Source organism: Peromyscus leucopus, chromosome 1, assembly GCF_004664715.2.
Source record: "Peromyscus leucopus breed LL Stock chromosome 1, UCI_PerLeu_2.1, whole genome shotgun sequence".
Taxonomy (NCBI): domain Eukaryota; kingdom Metazoa; phylum Chordata; class Mammalia; order Rodentia; family Cricetidae; genus Peromyscus; species Peromyscus leucopus.
In genome coordinates this window covers 179175545-179199326 of record NC_051063.1, presented here as the reverse complement: position 1 = coordinate 179199326, position 23782 = coordinate 179175545, and the positions used below count along the sequence as shown (strand labels likewise).

The 23782-nt window shown below is 41.5% G+C and overlaps 1 protein-coding gene, 1 long non-coding RNA gene and 1 pseudogene across 2 annotated transcripts; 1 reads left to right on the top strand and 2 right to left on the bottom strand.

Annotated features, from left to right (window-relative positions):
- Positions 1-1508: 1508 nt before the first annotated feature.
- LOC119087295 lies at positions 1509-5283 on the bottom strand. Its single transcript, XR_005090718.1, has 2 exons — positions 5138-5283; positions 1509-1851 (listed from the first exon to the last, which is right to left on the bottom strand). It is a non-coding gene; the product is annotated as an uncharacterized LOC119087295 (long non-coding RNA).
- A 93-nt stretch (positions 5284-5376) lies between these two features.
- LOC114703903 lies at positions 5377-17109 on the bottom strand (annotated as a pseudogene).
- Positions 17110-17149: 40 nt separating this feature from the next.
- LOC114703947 (coiled-coil domain-containing protein 47-like) lies at positions 17150-18620 on the top strand (the record flags this gene model as incomplete). Its single annotated transcript, XM_037211869.1, is given in 2 exon segments — positions 17150-17342; positions 17345-18620. Coding segments are annotated over 2 exon segments (1272 nt in total), but the record flags the coding sequence as incomplete, so codon positions are not given.
- Between the last annotated feature and the right edge of the window lie 5162 nt (positions 18621-23782).

The following is a 23782-nucleotide window of genomic DNA, read 5'->3' as shown; positions in this document are numbered from 1 at the left end:
ATTGAAGGGGGTCAGCAGAGAGAAGTGTATGCCTGCCTGAGCTTTAAATCTCCAGTTATAAGGAACAAAGGGTCAACACTTTGCTAGTCAGAACTCAAAACAGGTCAGGCTAGAGTGGCAGCTCAGCAGTTGAGAGCACCATGGCTCTTGCAGAAGAAGGGAGTTTGCCCACATCCACACCAGACCCTCACAGCTGCCTTTAAATCCAGATCCAGGGCATCTAGTGCCCTCTGGTGGCCTCACAGGCAACTTCCCTCATGTGCACACACAAATAATTTAAAATTAAAGAGTAGGAATCCCACTAGGTTAAGGAAAGAAATCTACATTACATTAAGTGTACCAGAGTCAAACTGAAGCTGAATTATTAGGGTGGAAAAACCCAGTTGTTTCTATTAGGAAAGCTCAACTGAATTAGTAAGAATACTTTTTCTAGTTTTTGAAAAAATAATTTACAAACTTGAGAGATGGCTCAGAGATAAAGAGTGTTCATTGCTCTTTCAGAGGACCCAGTCCATTCCTACCGCCCACATGGCAGCTCATAACCACATGTAACTACACTTTCGGGGGATCTGATGGCCTCTTGACCTCCAAGGGCTTCTGTGCACACATGGTACACACACACACCTGGTACAAACACATACATATAATAAATATTTTCTTAAAAGAAAAATAATCTAACTATTCAGTCATTCTCAACTTTTCTAATGCCTCAACTCTTTAATACAGGTCATGTTGTGGTGACCCCCCAACAATTAAATTATTTCATTGCTACTTCATAACTGTAATTTCATTACTGTTATGAATCATAATGTAAATATCTGATAAGCAGGATACATGATATGCAATCCCCTTTGAAGTTGCGACCCACAAGTTGAGAAATACTGGTTTAGATGATTAAAATTTAAAATATTGTTTAAATAGGACTGAGTTCTTTATGGTAATTTACAGCCAACATAATAGTGACTAACAGTTAACATGTAAAATCTTAAGTTTTAGAGGTTTATTATTTGTGTGTATCTATGTGAATCTGTGTGTGCTTGCATGTAGGTGTCTGTGGAAGCCTAGAAAGCACATCAGATACCCTAGAGCTGGAGTTACAGGCAGTTTTGAGCCACACAATGTATGTGCTGGGGTTTGAACTCTGGCCCTCTGAGGAGCAGGGAGCACTTTAAACCACTGTGTTATCTTTCCAGCCCCTCTTTGAAGGAATAAAGGGTGAACCTTAGGCCCGATCCCTGGAACTTGGAAAAAGAATTTTTGAGATCACTTTTCCAAAAGTATGGATTCCTGATTTTAACTTTGGGGATTCTAGATATGATCTTCATGTTTCCCATTTTCTGCATTGTGACGTTGGTGTCTTTTAGGATCACGGCATGAACTACACAGTTCAGGTAGATGTTCACTGCACTGAGAAGGACACCAGTGTAGACATGTTACCAACATGACTCCCAACCAGAACTGTAACAGAATTGGGGTCTCTTCATGTTCAAACTCCTAAGACTCATTCATGTTTTCAAACATGCTCAGAGTTTTTTGAATATATTTGTTATCTAAATATTGCAAAGTGGTGAGGGGAAGTATAAAGACAGATGGGGGCAGGACACTGAAAGAACAACAATGGAATCAGCTACCAGTACCAGGTGTGCAACTTGGGACAGGGTACACAGGAGAAATATGGCGAAGGAAAAGCCATTGTTTCAAGATCAGTTCTTGCTGTTCCATACCAGACGGACACCTCTCCTCTCGCTTTCCTCTTTGACCCAGGGACAATGTAAGATATCCAGTTTTTCCTTCGTTTCCACAGCTTGCAGTAGCATCTGTGACTCCTCAGTCAATGCAGATTTGTCCAGTCTGGAGTGAAAAAGAAAGTGCTGTTTATTTTTATTACATTTACTAATTTGTATGTGTTTATACAGGCACATGCTACAGTGCACATGGAAGATCAGAGGTCAATTCATGGGAGTCCATCCTCCCCCTTCTACTATGTGGGTCCGGGGTTGTCAGGCTGGACAGAAAGTGCCTTCACCCACTGAGCCATATCAGCATCCCAAGTTTTGTTGACAATCACTTGCCTCTCTTTACCTCTATGCTGACCTCCCTGTCACCCTTCCCTAGGAATGAATGAATGTACCGAGTGTCAAGAGAAGGCGTGATTCTCTCGCAGAGTGTAGGGACCCTCTCATATACATAGATATGTAATATAGATGTCTATATAAAGACTCTATCAAGATGTTAAGATTAAAGTTAAAAAACATTGAAGTAAAAATGACTGTTTTCAGTCATTCATTGTTTAATTGCCTAACCATGATGTTTATTATTCCTTATTCATACATTATAACTTAATACAGTGTTGGCTTTTCTCAAACTTGTGAATACTAGTATAATGTCATTGTCACCAAACTCATAATCTTAAGCCTCTCCCTTTTGTGTCCCTACTCACTTCTATGAGATACTTAAAGCTTATCCTACATCTTAGCTCACCCATGAACATATCTGATGCTCATCTGTTCTCACTGCCTGTTCCACACATGCCATTATCATTAAGATTACCTAAAAAAATAAAAATTACCAAACACTCATTATCTTTACACTTATATTTAAAAATCTATTGGTTTATTCTTTGATAATTTCATATATATATACAATGTATTTTGATCATATCCTTTCCCCATTCTCCTCCACATTCCTTTCCAAACTTCAAGTCCTTTTCTTCTCCAATAGCTCACTGAGTCTAAGTCGTGATGCCCACAAGTGTGTGGGTGTAGGTGTATGCTCTGGAGACTATGCAACCTACAGGGCCCACATCCCTGAAGAAAACTGACCCTCCTTCCCTTTGAAGCCACAAATGTCCCTAGCTCCTCAGCTGGGGCGGGGTCATGATCCCCTCCTGTCTGTGCTGGAGGGTTGAGTGGCTTGAGCTTGTGCAGATAGCCGCTGCTCCTGTCGGTTCATGAGTGTACCTGCCTTCTCAAGTCTAGAAGAGGCTGGTGTGCAGCAGTCCTGCCAAACTCTTACCATGTTTCTACCCCTTCTTCCTCAGTGTTTCCTGGACCTTGGAAGTAAGGGACCACTCCTCCCTTTAAAAAATAATGTCTTAAGCAGTCAACACACTACGTGGTTAATTTTCTTCTTGAAAAATTTCCCTTAGATTTTTGGGCATTAGTTCCTCTTGAATTTCACAAATTGAGATCAGAACACAGGTCTCTTTGATAGGGTACAGCTGGCTGCCTCAGTTTTCTCCACCTTCTCCACCTGCTTTTTTTTTTTTTTTTTTTTTTTGCCTGATTTCCATTACATTTGTCATGTCACATTTAACTATAAAGAGTTAATACAATCTGGTTATCCTTTGCTTTACATCTAGTATCCACTTATGAGTGAGTACATACCATGTTTGTCTTTCTGAGTCTGGGTTACCTCACTCAGGATGGTATTTTCTAGTTCCATCCATTTGCCTGCAAACTTCATGATATCATTGTTTTTCTCTGCTGAGTAGTACTCCATTGTGTATATGTACCACATTTTATTTATCCATTCTTCAGTTGAAGGGCATCTATGTTCTTTACAGCTTCTGGCAAACTGGGGGTGGAGAGGTAATGGAGGACAAGGGCCGGGGGAAAAAGAGCTTAGTGGAGTGGGAGGTCCCAGTTGGATCCAGAACAGAGTGGGAGAACAGGGCAAGAGATACCATGATAAATGAAGACTCCAGGGGAATAGTAAGAAGCAGAGTGCTAGAGAGGCCCCCAGAAATCCACAAAGATACTTCCACTATAGAGTACTGGCAATGGTCAAGAGAGTGCCTGAGCTGACCTACTCTGGTGATCAGATGGCCGAACACCCTGTCATGATAGAACTCTCATCCAGTAACTAATGGAAGCAGATGCAGAGATTCACAGCCAAGCCCCAGGTAGAGCTCCAGGAGTCCAATCAGCCGAGAGAGGAGGGATCATATGAGAAAGAGATATGGAGACCATGACTGGAAAAAGCACAGGGACAAATAGCCAAACTAGCAGAAACACATGACCTGTGAACCAATAGCTGAGGAGACCCCATGGAACTGGACCAGGCCCTCTGGATAAGTGAAACAGTTGATTAGCTTAAACTGTTTAGGAGGCTCCCAGGCAGTGGAACCGGAACCTGTCCTAGGTACATGAACTGGCTTTTTGGAACCTAGGGCCTATGCTGAGACACTTTGCTCAGCCTTGGTTTAGGGAGGAGGGGACTGGACCTGCCTCAACTGATTCTACTAGGCTGGGCTGACTCCCCATGGGAGACCTTGCCTTGGAGGAGGTGGGAATGGGGGGGGGTGGATTGTGGAGAAGGCTGGGGGATGGGAGGAGAGAGGCGGGGAATCCGTGGCTGATATGTAAAATTAAAATAATTATAAAATAAAAATATTTAAAATAAAAAAGAGTTAATACAGAGCTCTGCCAGGCTCTTTTAGATTTGCTGCCCACTTCAGCCCCTGCCTGTCCAACCTCCCCTTCAGTCAATACTGCCCCAACCACAGCCTTCTCACCACGATTTACCCCTGTGTCCACACCCAGCCCTTCTCAACATCTCATCCTTGCCTGCACATTAATCTTTATAACCCTAGTAAAGGACCTAAGTCAACATGGCAGAGGCATGAGCCATTTTTCTCACCGAATGTTCAAAACATCTTTACAGGCCCTTACATAATCAACCTGCACATATGGAATAAGTTCTCAAATTCAAATGAAATGTTAAGAAACATAACCTGGATTTATAATTCCATACAGCAATTTCAGAACCATTTTTGACTCTAGACTGGGAGTGAATATTTATGGGTAATGCATGTGTGAGGCAGTGTTTGTAATCACCTGAGCTGGGTGATGGTGTCTCCAGAACACATGAAAATGCCCAAGCAAGTTGTGCCCAGTGGTATAACACAGGCCTGGTAGTTATAGGACTAGCCAATCATTTTTTTTATTGGATTATGATGCCTGTTCCACAGGGGAGACTTAATGTCTGCTGCTGTAAACATTGTCAAAATCCCATGGCGGAGGAGACCACAGACCCTAGGGGGAAAGCTACTGTGGTTCCTGTGGTTCCCTTAAATGGGCATGTTGTGAAATTGCCATCTAAATGTTTACATTTATACCCATAGATTTGTACTCACAGCCTTGGTCAAAGAAGCCCCCTTTTTTTGTCCATAGGTAGTGGTTAATGCAGATTCACAACTGGTCAAAAATGCTGAGAGCAAGTGAATATGAATGCTGAGCCACAGATGGGTCATGAGTGGTAGGCTTCACCATAGACTCTGTGGAAACACTGACATTTACACAATTCTACCCTCCTACTTAGTTCTCAACGCCAACATCCAAAACCACATTCCTCACAATGGATGAGAACACAGCCCTACCATAACTCCTGAAGGGTGCACTTTGGGTCCTTCAAAGCTTCACACAGAAAGTTCAATCCAGTATCTTCCAGGACATTTGACCCCAGGTCAAGAAGAGAGAGGTATTTGTTGCACAACAGGGCTTCGGAGAGATGGCCACAGGCATTGAAGCTGAGAGAGCAACATGACAACCTGCAAAGAGGGTCACACATCAGCAGCTCACTCATTGTCACAGCATCACAAGCCTCTGCAAAGACTGTCATGTTCTCCCTATACTGAATCTCCACTTTGCATGAAGAAATTTTGAAATGGGCTGGTGAGATGGCTCCACATGCAGGTAAAGGCCATTGCCACCAAGCCTGAGGACCCTAGTTCAATCCCACATGATGGAAGGAAATAACCAACCTCCACAAGTTGTCTTCTGTCCTCCATATGTATGTGAGTATATACACACATGATGGAAACATTTTCAAACAAAAGTTTTCAAAACCTGAGGTTGTAGATCACCACAAATGTTTCCAAAATTGACTGATTTGTCAACTTACTTGCAAAACAATCAACTAATTCTTCCACCAATATCAGAAATTCACCATGTTGCAGAATCCTGCCCTTGTGAAATATCTTCCATTACATTTTTAATTTCTTTTTGTTGTCCATGAGTGTGTATATGTCGCTGTGCATAGATGACAGATGTAGAGGAAAGAGGGCAAGCTCAGGTGTCACACTCTGGAACACCACCCACCTCTTTTGAGACAGGGTCTCTCACTTTCTGGAACTTATTTCTTAGACATGGCTGGTTGTCCAGTGAGCCCTCGGGGTCCTGCTGTCTCCACTTCTGCAGTGTGTCACCATGCCTGGATTTTTCACATGGGCTCTGGGGATCAAACTCAGGGCATCAGGCTAGAGTGGCAAGGGTTTTACCAACTTAGCTACTACCCAGCCCAGTCCTGTACTTTTCTTTTAAATATTTTTCCTCATCCTGTTACTTGTGTGGGTTAAAGGCTAGTGTTTTAAAGACTAGATAATATTTGAAATAACTCATGCTTAATGCAGTTCTTTATAATTACTAGTCACCATATGTAATTTAATTCAAGCTACTCTATAATAACTAGTAATTAAATAACTAAATAATTTTGTCTTCAAATGTTATTTTTTCCTACCTCTCTTGAAATATCTTTCAACTTTTTGTAGTACATCTTTCTCCTTTTCTTTTTTTTATTTTACAACACCATTCAGTTCCACATAATAGCCACAGATTCTCCTGTTCTCCCCCTCTCGCCCCCCTCCCCCTCCCCCCAGCCCACTCCCCATTCCCACCTCCTCCAGATCAAGGTCTCCCCCGAGGACTGGGATTGACCTGATAGACTCAGTCCAGGCAGGTCCAGTCCCCCTCTCCCAGACTGAGCCAAGCGTCCCTGCATAAGTCCCAGGATTCAAACAGCCGACTCATGCAATGACCCCAGGACCCGGCACCACCACACAGCTGCCTCCCAAACAGATCAAGCCAAATGACTGTCTCACCATTCAGAGGGCCTGCTCCAGTTGGGGGCCCCTCAGCCTTTGGTTCATACTTCATGTGCTTCCATTCATTTGGTTATTTGTCCCTGTACTTTATCCAACCTTGGTTTCAACAATTCTCGCTCATATAAACCCTCCTCTTTATCACTAATTAGACTCCCAGTGCTCCACCAGGGGCCCAGCTGTGGATGTCTGCATCCAGATTCCTCAGTCCTTGGATGGGGTTTATGGCACAACTATCAGGGTGTTTTGCCATCCCATCATCAGAGTAGGTCAGTTCCTGCCGTCTCTCGACCATTGCCAGCAGTCTTTTGCGGGGGTATCTTTGTGGATCTCTGTGGGCCTCCCTAGCTCTCTGCTTCCTCCCTTCTCATGTGGTCTTCATTTACCATGGTCTCCTATTCCTTGTTCTCCCTCTCTTTTCTTGATCCAGCTAGGATCTCCCACTCTCTTTCCCTCGGCCATCACCCTTCATTGCTCCCACTCATGACCAGGCTGTTCATGTTGATCTCATACATTTCTCCGTGTCTTTTTTGGGGTCCCGTTTTCCAGGTAGCCTCACTGGTGATGTGAGTAGCAGTCCAGTCATCCTTGTTCTACATCTAGCATCTTCCTATGAGTGAGTACATATCATATTTTTCTTTCTGAGTCTGGGTTGCCTCACTCAGGATGATTATTTCTAGATCCATCCATTTGCCTACAAACCTCATGATGTCATTGTTTTTCTCTGCTGAGTAGTATTCCATTGTGTATATGTGCCACAATTTAATTATCCATTCTTCACTTGAAGGGCATCTAGGTTGTTTCCAGGTTTTGGCTATTACAAACAATGCTGATATGAACATAGCTGAGCAAGTGCTTTTGTGGTATGATTGAGCATTTCTTGGGTATATGCCCAGGAGTGGTATAGCTGGATCTTGGGGGAGATTGATTCCCAATTTTCTAAGAAAGTGCCATATTGATTTCCAAAGTGGTTGTACAAGCTTGCATTCCCACCAGCAGTGGAGGAGAGTTCCCCTAGTTCCACATCCTCTCCAGCATAAAGTGTCTTCAGTGTTTTTGATCTTAGCCACTCTGACAGGCATAAGGTGGTATCTCAGAGTTGTTTTGATTTGCATTTCCCTGATGATTAGGGACGTTGAGCAATTCCTTAAATGTCTTTCAGCCATTTAAGTTTCCTCTGTTGAGAATTCTCTGTTTAGTTCCATAACCCATTTCTTAATTGGACTGTTGATCATTTTGATGTCTAATTTCTTGAGTTCCTTATATATTCTGGATATCAGTCCTCTGTCACATGTGGGGTTGGTGAAGATCTTTTCCCATTCTGTAGGCTGTCGATTTGCCTTGTTGACCGTATCCTTTGCTCTACAAAAGCTTCTCAGTTTCAAGAGGTCCCATTGATTGATTGTTTGTCTCAGTGTCTGCGCTACTGGTGTTATATTTAGGAAGTGATCTCCTATGCCAATGCATTCAAGACTACTTCCTACTTTCTCTTCTAGCAGGTTCAGAGTAGCTGGATTTATGGTCCTTGATCCACTTGGACTTAAGTTTTGTGCACGGTGACAGATATGGATCTATTTGCAGCCTTCTACACGTTGATATCCAGTTATGCCAGCACCATTTGTTGAAGATGCTTTCTTTTTTCCATTGTACAGTTTAGGCTTCTTTGTCAAAAATTATATGTCCATAGGTGTGTGGGTTAATGTCAGGGTCTTCAATTCGATTCCATTGGTCCACATGTTGGTTTTTATGCCAATACCAAGCTGTTTTTATTACTGTAGCTCTATAGTAGAGCTTGAAGTCAGGGATTGTGATGCCTCCAGAAGTTGTTTTATTGTACAGGTTTCTTTTAGCTATCCTGGGTTTTTTGTTTTTCCATATGTAGTTGAGTATTATTCTTTCCAGGTCTGTGAAGAATTGTGTTGGTATTTTGATGGGGATTGCATTGAATCTGTAAATTGCTTTTGGTAAGATTGCCATTTTTACTATGTTAACCCTGCCTATCCATGAGCATGGGAGATCTTTCCATTTTCTGACATCTTCTTCATTTTCTTTTTTCAGGGACTTAAAGTTCTTGTCATATAGGTCCTTCACTTGCTTGGTTAGTGTTACCCCAAGGTATTTTATGTCATTTGTGGCTATTGTAAAGGGTGATGTATCTCTAATTACCTTCTCTGCTTCTTTGTCCATTGTATATAGGAGGGCTACTGATTTTTTTGAGTTGATCTTGTATCCTGCTATGTTGCTGAAGGTGTTTATAAGCTTTATTAATTCCTGGGTGGAATCTTTGGGGTCACTCAAGTATACTATCATGTCATCTGCAAATAGGGAAAGCTTGACTTCTTCCTTTCCAATTTGTATCCCCTTAATCTCTTTATGTTGTCTTATTGCTCTGGCTAGAACTTCAAGTACTATATTGAATAAGTATGGGGAGAGTGGACAGCCTTGCCTCGTTCCTGATTTTAGTGGAATTGCTTTGAGTTTCTCTCCATTTAATTTGATGTTGGCTGTTGGCTTGCTATATATTGCCTTTATTATGTTTAGGTATGATCCCTGTATTCCTGATCGCTCCAAGACTTTTATCATGAAGGGGTGTTGGATTTTGTCAAATGCCTTTTCTGCATCTAGTGAGATGATCATGTGGTTTTTTTCTTTGAGTTTGTTTTTATGGTGTATTACTCTTTACTACTCTATAATAACTAGTAATTAAATAACTAAATAATTTTGTCTTCAAATGTTATTTTTTTCCTACCTCTCCTGAAATGTCTTTCAACTTTTTGTAATGCATCTTTCTCCTTTTCTTTTACAAGTTTCACATCAGGACTGGAGATATGGTGCAGCATTTAAGATCACTTGCTGATCCTGCAGAGGACACAGGGTTCAGTTCTAAGCACTCACATAACACCTACATGGTACTCACAAGTCTCCTGCAACCATAGTTGCAGGGAGTTATTGACCTCTTCTGGCTTCTGCTGCTCATGCATTCACATGGTACACAGTTTGAAAATTCCACAAGTGCTCTCATGTATCCAACCCAGTTAAAAACACAATGGCACTGAAAATATTATGTAAGACTATCTCCAAGGCATGTGCACATATTTTATATGTCATGCAAATAAATTTCACGTTTGGAATTAGGGACCATTACCAAGACTCATGATATGCAAATATTCCAAAGGAAATGTAAATGGAATATGAAACATTTCTGGTCTAGTCATAAGCTGTTCATGAAAGAGCTACTTAATCTGCACTAGTTTCCTTCCATAAATAGATGTCTCCATAATGGTCAATATTCACTGTTCTTACATTTTATATTCATGTTCATGTCTGTAAGCTGCATGGGTACATACTACTGCATGAATACATGGTCAGAGAGGACACAACTTATTTTGTGTTTGTATAGTCTTTCTCTCCTACGAACCCAGGTATCTTTGAGTAATTCCCCATCCCAAGGCCTTTGATTGATGGAACAATAAAGTTATTTACTATGGCTTCCCTGGGACAATAGTCTGTGGTGGGTAGCTGTTTGAGCCATGCCCTGAAGCACTGAACCTAGTGAGGCAGCTGTAGCTGTTACACCTGTCTATGACCTTGAGGAACATGCCCCTGGGGCATCACCACTGGGGACTCTTAAGACCTAGGATGCATATATGCATCTGTCTCTTGGTTGCCTGGTGGTTTGGATGCTGAAGTCTTAGACCAAGCCGTTCAGCGTGGGACATAGCTCAGCTCTCCTAGACCCTATGATAAATCCCCTATGGTTGTGAGTTAACCCCCAAATAAATTCCTTGATCATTAAATAAACTGTGGATTGCTAGCAATTAGATCCCAATATTAGTCTGGTATTCTGCTACCATGAGCAACCAGCCTCAACCTCAGGGCAGGAGATAGTTTACAGTGACTTAGTTAAGATGGAGGAAGCTCTGCCTTTGAAAGGAATTTTTTTCTTATTTATATTCTCCTCTTGCCTGGTATCCAATCTCTTTCCAGGGGCATCATTTCCCCCCATAATATTCATATTCATTAATCTAAAAATTATATATAAGGACTTTCAGAGCTAGTATTGCCTTGTCTAAAGTTGGTCTCATGGTGTATCTGTTTGCATTTGCTCCACTTACTGATTTGGCAACCGAGGCATGGACAAGTGAGTGAGTCTAGTGACACTTCCCTTGTATTCATGCATTCCTTAGTGGGTATTTGACCACTTTTATGATGGCTGCATCCATGTGCAGGGTTCTGCAATATCTCCAGGGCATGCTCTCCCAGACCAACTCACATCAGTGTCTCCAGGACACAGCTTGGATGCTTCAGGATTCACACAGTAACATCACTCATTTGTTCTTCAAGGGGTTTTCAACCAACGAGAGATGTTTCACCTTGCAGTAGATTAGAGAAGTAGCAATCATGCCACAAGCCTCACTTGAGATGTCACATTTCCCCAACCTACATGTGAGGTACACGTCACAGGTTAGGAATAACATCTTCAGGTGATCTATGTAAGACTACCTATTGTTCAAACAAATGACCCAGATTCTAATACTGTACATACCAGTCCACACCTACATCATAGGCTTATTTAATTCATAAGTATAATTCTGTGACTATCATTGTGAATTACAGAGTTCTACTGACTGGGAATAAGCACAAGCCAGTGGTTTTCAGATATGGGTGACTTTTATTCTCTGGGTTCCATTTGGAAATGCTGATGAGGTTATGGGTTGCCACAAGAACCAACAGAGAGATAGGGTGTTACTGGAATGTAGTGGGTAGAAGCCCTGCCCTTTAATACAGAGATAGACCCCATCACTAAAATATGGTCTGTAACCCAGTATGTCTGATTACCAATATCACTGTAACACACACACACACACACACACACACACACACACACACACACTTCTTGAGTCCATCACAGTGACCCTCCCCTTCAGATTTCAGTTAACAGTTAGAAAGCCCATTGTGTTATACCTGAGCTTCTGACATTATTAGAACCTGCTCCTTGGGTTTAACTTAGAGAGGATATCATAAAGCTTATGGGTTTTTCTATTTCTCTTGTAGTTTAGTATATTCAAAAGTTCTGATGGAGGATAATAGAAACAGATCACAAGCATGAAATAAGATCTGGAAGAATCCCAAGTATGTGAACATTGCCTTATGGATGTAGAGTGCTCCATATGGATATATTTGCCAAACTAGAAGACCCCTGGTTCTCCTTTCATCCCATCACTGTGATAAAACACCCTGACCAAAGCTGGTTAGAGAGGAAACAGTTTGGCTTATACTTCCAACTCACAGTCCATAATTGAGGAAGCCAGATCAGGAACCCGGATGCAAGAATCATGAAGGAGCTGCTTCTTGCTTAGTTAGCTAGACTTCCTATAAAGACCAGAACCACCCACCCAGGGAACCATGCCTCTTCATAGCAGACTGTACCCTCGTATATTAATTAAGCATCAGGATAGTCCCTCATAGACATGCCCAATCTGATAAAGACAATCACTGAATCAAGATGTTTTTCTTTGAGTCAAGGTGACAGTTAATATTAATACAAAGCAGGATGAAAATATTCCAAACTTTTTGGGATTTTTTAATGGAGTCTTTATCATGTAAATATGATAGGCTAACTCCAAACTAACATTCTCACTGAGGATGGGGGACGAGAATGACAGTTACAGAACATGGTTCCAGCTTGGTTCTTCTGGGGACTGGTCACTATGCAGTTGCCCACCGAAGACCATTCATTAGAATACAAGTTGATCCTATCACCTAGAGAATGCCAAGAGGTGGGAAGCTTTGTGTCAGGAATCAAGGCAACCAGTCCAAATATCAGAAGAAGTGATTCTGACACCATCACCAAGCTCTCACAAAATGACAAAGGTTTGTAATACCTGTACACAGCCAGAAGAAAAGACTGCAATGCAAGTTTCTCAGCATGAGCCGCCATACCACAGCACCAATGGTGATAAACTCACTCTGAGCTATCAATCATGTAGCTTAAGAGCATCAGTACCCTGTTGACTTCAACTCATTCTCACGCCATTTCCACATTGCCCTGCAGTTGCAGGGCTGCCTTCTATTTTCTTCTTAGCCTCCTGTCAAAGGCCATGTGGAAGTTTTACTTACGGCTTGTTTCTCTGCTGGTAGTTTTCACAAGGTGCCTCTGCATGCTGACCTCTGATTTCCACAGGTGCCCTGCCCCCCCCACCAAGTAATGAGTGTAATACAATCCAGATATGCTATTATGTTGGTATTCAAACCATTAGAAAACAAAGGAAGTCATCAAAATGCAAGGGGAAAATTTTCCGAAGGGAGTGGGAACCAAAGGCACACAAGTGAATGTGATTGAAGTACATTATAAACATGAGCGAAATGGCATCATGGGGGAGGTGGAGAGCAGATCAGCAGGTAAGAGCACTTGCTGCTTCAACAGAGGACTGGAGTTCAAATTCAGGAACCCACATCAGGTAGCTCACAGCCCTCTCTGGCTTCTGAAGGTACCTACATACAGGTGCATGTGCGTGTGTGCGCACACACACATTTTTATAAAGAGAAAAAGAAACTATCATAATGAAATTCATTTTGTGTAATATGTGCTAATGCAAGTCAGAACTTTCAAAGATAAACCTTAAAAGTGATTTTAAAAGTAATTTTAATGAAATTACTGAGTGTAGACAATGCACTGACTTACAGTAGTTCCTCCACTCTGCATGCTGGGCATTTCAGCACAGAGCACATATTTTCAACCACATCATCGGAGAGATTGGTGCCATACAGGTTCACAGATTTCAGGTGAGGTAGTGGAAGAAGAGTGTGAAATAATGCATCATCTCCAAAGTTAGTCATGAAGGGACACCTGTGCAATAAGGCCAAATGGTGATGTGGGGGTACATGGCCAAGCAACTTGTAGACATCCTCTTCCACACTTTGCCTCACAAACTATGCTTGTTTGGGCATTCTAGTTATCCATGTCAGGCAGCTCATGATTTATTATAACTCTCACTCCAGAGGACCCAATTCAGATGCACACATACATAGACACAATCAAAATAACCTAAAAAAACTAGATTTTTAGTTAACATTTATTGCAGTCTCTAGAACATAATCAACTCCTGTTGGCTGTGTACATGTACACACACACACACACACACACACACACACACACACACACACACACACACACCTACATACTGTATAAACATTAAAAAACCCCTATATAGAAAAACCTCAGATATGTGGCTCTTGGCTATTGCTTTTTCTACTTTGGATTTAGTTCTGCATTTATTTATGTATTAGTCTCTTCAGGGAAGAGATAGAATATCTTCTATCTACTTAAAGGATGGATGCCTATGAAACTTATGACAAGCTTTGAAGCTTAAGCACAGTCAGAGGATTCTTAGAAGATGGATCATCGAGTCACAGAGATGCTTAATGGCAGTTTCATTGAAATTACAGCTGTCCAGATCCAACACCTGCAAGTCCCAGAAAATTTTGCACAACATACTCCAACATCTTATTGCCTTTCTGCAATGAGATAACACATCATTATTCTCTGGTGCCTAAATTCAATTGGAGACATTCCTAAGATAGGCAGATCACTCCCAACCCCCTCAACGAGGCACACATGGTACATAGACATACATGCAGGCAAAACACTTATATGCATTAAATAAAAATAAATAAATCTTAAAAAAAAAGATAAAGGAGCACCAAGAGACAGAGACAGAGAGGAGAGAGAGGGCCCTGTGGGCTACAAAATGCCATCTTCTGGGCATGGTGTATCCATTGTGGTCTTTTTTTTTTTTTTCCCGAGACAGGGTTTCTCTGTGTAGCTTTGCACCTTTCCTGGAGCTCACTTGGTAGCCCAGGCTGGCCTCGAACTCACAGGGATCCGCCTGGCTCTGCCTCCCGAGTGCTGGGATTAAAGGCGTGCACCACCACCGCCCGGCCCATTGTGGTCTTAATCCCATAAGAGCTATGGATACCTCCACTGCCTGCACAAGACCAGGCCTGTTACCAGTCAATCAGAAGCGGGGGAGAGCCTCACACAGCTCTACCCCTCCCTGCTAACATCATGACTAGTGGTGAATTCTCAGGGAGGAGCAGCCATCTCCAGTTTTGTACCCACAAGTCAGTCCACCAGGGTCTAATGCACAGTTCCAAACTCATACACACACTGATAGCCCTCGTTAAACTCAACAGCTGACACAACAAGAAGACGTGAATGTGAGAAAGGAGCTCATAAAGAAGAAGTTAGTGTGATGGAGTGGAAGGGGAACAGAACGGAGTAGAAGGTGAGAGTAACCAGAATGCATTACCTATAGGTATGAAATTGTGAATGAATACATTGAAGAAAAATTATAATAAAGAAGCATGGCTTGAGATGAGGTGAACTAGATTGAGTCTTTGGGAGACTCATTGTTAATAGGTACATATCACTGTTAAAGGCACCCAGCCTTCTCTCTTCTCTAGGGTCTCCTCTTGCAGTGAGAAAACATGATTTCTATGTGAATTCGGGTAGATATTTGGGACTCCTGAATGAGTAGCAAACTATGCCTAATAATATCATCAAAGATGCTACATATTTGAAAGATCAAGTATGAGCTAGCAGCTTAAAGTCAATGCAAGGCAAGGCAAGTAGAACAATGTATGAGCACAGCCTCAAAACAGACACGAGTTCCCAGAATCTTCTCCAGTGTAGTCACCAGGACACTAAACACTCTATGGATGAAGGATAAGAGCCAGACACTGCAACAAAGCTGCTCACATTTTCACCTCACAACTGGCCTTGTCACAAGTTTGTTCTTTGTATAAATGGAGGAACTCAAGACACAACTTTCCAGGGCCACATAGCTCCAAACGGCAGTGCCAAGACTCAACCGATAGGCTTCCTGACTATGCCATCTAAACACTCAAGCATAGATGTGTAAGAACTTAGGAAATGCCATGCTGGAGAGAGGGATCAGTGGGTAGGAGTGTAGGCTGTGCAAGTGTGAGGACCTGAGTTCAGATCCACAGCACTGACCTAAAAAGCTGAGCATGGTGGCTTGAGGCTGTTGCCCCAACATTAGAAGAGGGAGACAGGTAGACCCTGGTATTCTGCTGGCCAGTTAGCCTAGTCAAGATGGTGAGCTTCAAGGGTGGTGAGAGACTCTCTCAAAGGGTGAAGGCAGAGGACAACAAAGAAAGCCACCCCACATCTTCCTCTGACTTGTTCACAAGTTCATATGGATACAGCATGCACACAAACACATGTATAAAATTATGCATGGACGCTAAGGCAAAAGTGGAAGAACTGAAGACAAGCTGCAGAGTTGTTGTTACCTTTTGTTGTATTCAAATTCTTCTAAGTTACCGTCTTCTGGGTTATAGATTTCTGAAAATACGGTGTTGTATATGCAGATGAAGTTTCTTTAATTTTTGAGATTTCAGCAGACCATATGTAGCCTCTGACAATCCATCAACATTACTAATATCAAGAGTCATTTATTCAAATAGATCCATCACATCTGTTTCAAAGCTTTCTTCCTGGTTATCAAGTAGGTTCTCAAACAAACTCTGGACATTCATCAGTTTCTCACTACACTCTGCTTGACTCAAACTACTAAAGCATTTGAGGATTTCCTGTTTTATCTCTTTGGATGTTATAAAACCAAAGCGTGGTTTCAGTACATCAGTGACTTTTTCAGTGGCAATTCCAAACACAAATATCCCTGTCAGGAGCCATATGGTTTGGCCATGAGCATAAACTTCTCTTAGAAGTTGGGGCAGGCTTCTAATGATGGGGTGAGTTGTTCCTCTATCTTGTCTGTGGAAATAGAACAGGGCAGCGAAATATGACTGTAGTATAGGATGGTAAAGTATGAAGTTGTCACCTTGAGTACAGAGAAAATTCATTCCCAGCCACACTGCCTCCTCAGATTCCAATATTTCATTCTTCCTGAGATCCTCACACTTGAACACAAATACCTGTTTCCACATGCCTCTACAGCCAAGGTACACAGGGTCTTTAATGGTGCTCTGTTCTGATTAGGTGGACAGTTGGCATACACTGATCTGAATGAGCTCACTATAAAGCTTGTGTAGATAATTGAATCTATTACACCAACTAAGTTTATTTCCTCTCCCCTGTCCCATTACCACTTTAAAATACTACAGGACATCCAACATATATAAGGATTTCTGCATAAAGTGAGTAATTATTGACTTGTTTTTAAATAATCAAAGACTTGTAAGCCTTTCTAGTAACTGGCGAAGAAGCACATACAATAGAACTTTGATGATACTGAAGATGAGACCACTGTGGAGTTGGAAGGGCAGGATGAAAACCAAGAAGGAGATTTTGAAGATGCGGATACCCAGGAGGGAGATACTGAAAGTGAGCCATATGATGATGAAGAATTTGAGGGTTATGAAGACAAACCAGATACCTCTTCTAGCAAAAACAAAGACCCAATAACAATTGTTGATGTCCCGCACACCTCCAGAACAGCTGGGAGAGTTATTATCTAGAGATCCTGATGGTGACTGGTCTGCTTGCCTATATCATGAACTACATCATTGGGAAGAATAAAAACAGCCGACTTGCTCAGGCCTGGTTTAACTCTCATAGAGAGCTTTTGGAGAGCAATTTTACCTTAGTGGGGGATGATGGGACTAACAAAGAAGCCACAAGCACAGGAAAGTTGAATCAGGAGAATGAACACATCTATAACCTGTGGTGTTCTGGTCGAGTGTGCTGTGAAGGCATGCTCATCCAGCTGAGGTTCCTTAAAAGACATGACTTACTTAATGTCCTGGCCCGGATGATGGGGCCAGTGAGTGATCAAGTGCAAATAAAAGTAACTATGAATGATGAGGACATGGATACATTTGTGTTTGCTGTTGGCACTCGCATAGCTTTGGTGGGAGTGCAGAAAGAGATGCAGGATCTGAGTGAGTTTTGTAGTGATAAACCTAAGTCTGGAGCAAAATATGGACTGCCAGACTCCTTGGCCATTCTGTCAGAAATGGGAGAAGTCACAGAAGGAATGATGGATACAAAGATGGTTCACTTTCTTACACACTGTGCTGACAAGATTGAATCTGTCCATTTTTCAGACCAGTTCTCTGGTCCAAAGATTATGCAAGAGGAGGGCAAGCCCTTAAAGCTGCCTGACACCAAGAGGACACTACTGTTTACATTTAATGTGCCTGGCTCGGGTAACACGTACCCAAAGGACATGGAAGCTTTGCTCCCCCTGATGAACATGGTGATTTATTCTATTGACAAAGCCAAGAAGTTTCGACTCAACCGAGAGGGTAAACAGAAAGCAGATAAGAACCGCGCACACGTGGAAGAGAACTTCCTGAAGCTGACACACATGCAGAGGCAGGAGGTTGCGCAGTCTCGGCGCGAGGAGAAGAAGAGAGCCGAGAAGGAGTGGATCATGAATGAGGAAGACCCCGAGAAGCAGCGCAGGCTGGAGGAAGCTGCTTTGAGGAGAGAACAAAAGAAGCTGGAGAAGAAGCAAATGAAAATGAAACAAATCAAAGTAAAAGCCATGTAAAGTCACCTCGAGAGCTCTGCCCATCCACCTGTAAGCTCTGCGCCCACCGGAAACGGGAAAAGCACGAGTCCGTTTCCCCCTAAAGTTCACATATTCCTGTGACTGAGAAGTCCTTAGTCCACCCTCCCCTCTTGGTTTAGAGTTCTACAGAGGCTGTAGATACATTGAAAGGGCTCTTTCACTTATTTCCTCCCTCATAATCAGTTTGATTATTTTATGAAAGAATGGTATATAAAGTACATGTAGTTTAAAATATTTTAAAATTATAACGTGAATCATCAGTGCTTTGGTGTTTGAAGAACAATCATGAAATTTCTAGATGGGTCGTTGCTTTTTGTTTAAACTGGGCAATTGGAGTAACTGTGGAGACTGACTCTAAACCAAGACCCCCAGAGTTCCTATTGGAATTGCACAATAAACATTGCTTGTTGTTTTCCTGTGTCACATTAAACTTGTGAAAGAAGTGGAATTTAGAACCGGTATGTGGTGATGACTTTCAGAGACCCTGGAACATAGTGCAGTGTATTTGGTTGTGTGTGGGCGGTGCTGATGACAGTATTATAGGAGGAAAGCTCTAGGTGTTAGGATACTGTAAGTCCACGGAAGAGTCTAGAGGTAGGTAGTACAGGAGCAGTTTCTCCTGGCCTGGTACTGTGAGCTAATGACAGTGTGAGTGCTGAGTTTGAAGTAGTTGGATGTTTATTTTTCCTGAGTAAGAAGCATGAAAAGCAAGCTGCTTCACCTAGCTCTGATCACCGCTCTGTGAGGTCATAGTGCTTTGCTTGGTTGCTGCAGCCTGTTGAGTCTTCACGGAGAAGCTGTTCTCTGTCTTTCTTATGAGGCCTCCTTTCTTCTCCCTCTGCTTCTATCTTGTCCAGAGTTGAGGCTGTTATGCATTTTTTGAAACAAATGGCCATCGATATGCATAAGTATGCTTTTAAAAAGTGAGCTTTCTTAAATGATTGAGAATTTTGTCTGCCTCTTGAGGCGGAAGCTTTCATGGGGAGAGCCCCCCCATCTGCATAAGCATTGGCTTGTTGAGATCTCTGCATTTTATAAATGCTTCCTACTGAGAAAGCATTTTTTAAGTCACTCTGTGTACCAGGTAATTTTTGCTGGGATGGGAAAGAGTTGTTTTTGTTTTGTTTTTTTTTTTTTTGGAGGGGGTGGGACTGGGTGATGGGTTTCTGTTGATGCTTTCTGTGTTCTGAGGCAGTAACAATGAGTTGTGGTGAAAACAAGTGTGTGCTGTTGCCTTGGGAATTATATGGAGTTTTTCATGTGGCTTTGTCTAGGTTAATAGAAATTGTGTGCACTGGGATATGCAGGTGTATGCTTTTTAACAGTTCACAAGTTTTAAGTTATTAAGAATAACATAAAATTGAATCACTTTAAGGCCATATGATTCTAGACTTAACATTGTTTTACAAATCTTTAAAATACATTTTAGAATCAAAATTGATGTGCTTAGTATCTTTTGAGTAATATAAGCTTTCTTAAAGTCCCATACATTCGGACTGTGGCAGCTAATTTTGTAATTTAAGCATTCATATGAACTACCTATGACATATATTAAAAACTGTTGACAAAAAAAAGATTTAGTGATAAGTCCCTTTATTTACCAAGATCTGATCACTTTTAAGCACCAAGGCATGTCTTTACAAAATGAGATGCAAATTTATATTTCAGTCCATTTTTCAAAACCATAGATTTTAACTGGAAATTTGAGACATTCAAATTTACTCTTAAAACTATGTAGAGAGATTAATTCCGGTTAATTTTTTATTTTCCCAGTCCTATTTATATCAATTGATGTGAGAGGGTCCAGCTCCCTGTGATATTTCCCATGGTCTGCTTCTCCTGGGTGCTATAAGAGTACAAGCTTAGACCCCATTAGCTGAAGAATGTAACATAATGGCTGAGAGACATCCACCACCAAGATGCCATAAGAAGTGAGGTTAGTGTTCAAGCAGATATCATAAAACAAATCAATATGTTGTCAGTGCAATTTATGAGGTCCATAATGTTGTCAACTCCCCCCATAAATGAAGGAAAAAGTATATGTACCCTGACAGGTCTGTTCCTTGCTTGCCATTAACCATAATAAATCCTTCAGGGAAGTGAGAGCTCCTATAATCTTCCTTTCATTTCTAGATAGATTCAGTTTATTACCTTCAAGCTACAATCTGATCATTCATCTAGAAGCAATCACTTTCAGGTTCTGTTCCATTTAAAATTCATTTTTTTAACCTTATGTTTTTTTGAAAAGTAAACAAATACATAATAAAGGAATTGAAAAAGAAAATTGAAAATCCAGAAAGACAGATAGATTTTAAGTTCTCTCTCTTCTTCTTCATCATCTTCTTCTTCTTCTTCTTCTAGTCTTCATACTACTTCCACCCCACAACTGCGATGACCACAACCACAAGTCTGAGAGTTTCCCCATGTCAAGTTGATGTACAACTATCTAAAACATCATTATATTTATATTTTATTTCTTTATATTTTTCATTTTGGGGATTTTGTTATTGTACTGGGTTTTTGTTTCTTTTTTTTTTTTGAGAAAAACTTAAAGTTGGATGTGGTGGTATTCTAATTGTACTGAAATGTGATTTTGATTGTATGTTAATAAATAAAGTTGCCTGGGGGCCAGAGCTATTAGAGCCATAGACAGAGTGTGGCGGTGGTGGCACACGCCTTTAATCCCATAGATCTCTGTGTGTTCAGGGATACAGCCAGCATTGGAGACATATGCCTTTAAGACCTAGGGGGCTGTACATTCAGACAGTGACGAGGCAGTCACGTGTTTGGGTTTACAACCAATGAGAAGGCAGAACAATAATACTATAAAAAAGATGTACAGACAGGATATAGCGCTCTTTCGGGAAGCTGGGACACCAAGCAGGAGGAAGGGTGAGATTTTAGCTTTGAGCTCTGACCTCTTGGCTTTCTCTTTTACATTGTTTCTGTGTTTCTTATTTAATAAGACTGTTGGATACATCAACAGTTGGATGAGTAAATAAGGGTGGAACATCTGGAAAAACCTTGGGAAGGAATTAATAGGGTCAAAATACATTGAAGTATAAAATTGTTTTAAATAATAAAATATAGTAAAGAAGAAAAAATAAAAATACAAACAAAAGGAATTCACAACTATCAGTAATCTTCTTGATTACCACATCTATTTCAACAAGGTAACAGAGGTTGAAGTACTGTTTCTTCTAGTTATTAACTGTGCGGTACCTGTAAGAATGATGCTTACCCTTTTCAAGTCTTCATAGCTCAGTACCAGGAAGTTATCACATTTTCTCATCGACAGCCAGCCACAGATGTGCTCAAACCATGATCCATATGGGACTGTGTGTGGGAAGGAAGAAAATGTCAAATACAAAGCATGATAATGGGATCAGCTTGATATTCTTCATTCTTCTGCAAATGGCAAACAGCTTTACTAAGAATTATCAAACTAGTCTGTATTTTCAGTATTCAGCTCAATATTTGAGACACACATGATATTTGAGTTCACACAGATAGTGAACTGATAAAATCAAGTTCATTAGCAAACTCATCACATCACATACTTACCCCTGATGACATTAGGAGACATCTTACTGGCAGATTGCAAGGACAAGAGCATGTTCTGGGAAAATTACTCACACCAACAAAGGAAGCCACAGGGTCTCGGGGGGCATGGCTAGTCTTAGACTTTTTTCTTATCATCCTTTCTGGAGAACTATCTAACTCCTTCTGTGGGAGATCTCCTCCCATTGACATCTACAACTAAGGTTCCAAAATTTCTCAATAGTGTCTCCTTGATGCTGAAACCTCAAAAACACTGATAATTGGAGACATTCCAAGAGTAGCCTTCTGCCTATACAAAGCTTCATGAACATTCTCAGTGCTGCTCTGATGTGTTCTCCATAATCTCAATATCTTCAGTTTCTGCTCTGGTTGTGCTCTCGCTCTTCATGTCTCAGTCTCCTTTGCACACTTACATTGTTTCCAATTTCCTGAGGGATTCACTGGATCAAGTCAGGAGAGAAGGTTCAGAAAGGGTCAGACCAGCCTTAAACATACATTCAAAGAATCTAAGACTGGACAGAAGGCTCCAGGTAAATGCCTTACAGAGAATTTGTAAAGAGAAAGTGAACTATGCAATACATGATGGAGTTAAGTCTCTTAAAGCGACTGAAAGCTGAATTCAAGAGATGACTCAGTGGAAACAATTGTCCAAACATGTTGGAAGAACTGAGTTTTAATTATCAGAAATCACACAAATCTTGTGATGTAGCCTCTGCTTGTCTCCCCAATGTTCCTTCTATAGATGGGTGTGGTAACAGAAGAATTCTTTGAAGCTTGGGTCTGGTATACACAGGGATGAACAAGAAAAAAGAGACCCCATTTCAAACAAAGTAAATAGCAATGCTGAAGACCTGATGTTGTCTTCTCACGTCTACCGTCAATCCTTGGTACAAGCATGCCCACATTTATACATAGTGTTGTGACATTTTGCTTGTGCTCCAACAAATGAAGCTTGCCTGGAGATCAGAGTGAGGAACTAGCCACTAGAGGCCAGGTAGTGGTGGCACACACCTTTAATCCCAGCACTCGGATCTTATGCCTTTGATCCCAGTACTTGGGAGATGCACACCTATAATCCCAACACTTAGGAGGAAATAGGAAGTGATATGCCTGGGTGGAGAGAGGAAGTGATAAGGCAAGGTGGAGACAGGAGCTTGGCCCTTTCAGTCTGAGGATTCCTAGAGGTAAGAAGTCTTTCTAGTGGCTAGCTGCTCTGCTTCTCTGATCTTGCAGCTTTTACCGGGATATCTCTCTCTGGGTTTTTATTATTAAGGCCAAATAGAAATTATACTACACCGGATGTCCATCTTTTGGGGCATGAATTCATGAAAAAGCCACTTGCTTCTGACTTTGCAGCCACCAGCACAGTCTGGAGCTGCAGGTGCCTGGAGTCACTACTCCACTGACTAGGTTTTCCTTTCTTTTTGGATTTTTCTGTTATAGCCTCTCTGCAGCAAATTACACACACAGGTACTTGAGCTCCAAATGCCACAGCAGTTAGCTGCTTTTGCATGTTCCCCCCATGTAGATGGCTGGCTCTTTGGCTTCTTTGCTCCTGGTGGGTTGGGCTCTCCCTGTGTACCCCTTCCTTGGGTTGCGGCCACACTTGAAAAGTGCTTGTGGGCTTCTACTGCTCTATTTAGAAGCAGTCAGCCTCACACCATCATTGTTATCATTGGCAGATTTGGTGAGACAATTGGGAATTCTTTTTTTTTTTTTACTGTATAATTTAATTTAATTTTACATATCAGCCACAGATTTCCTTGTTCTCCCCCTC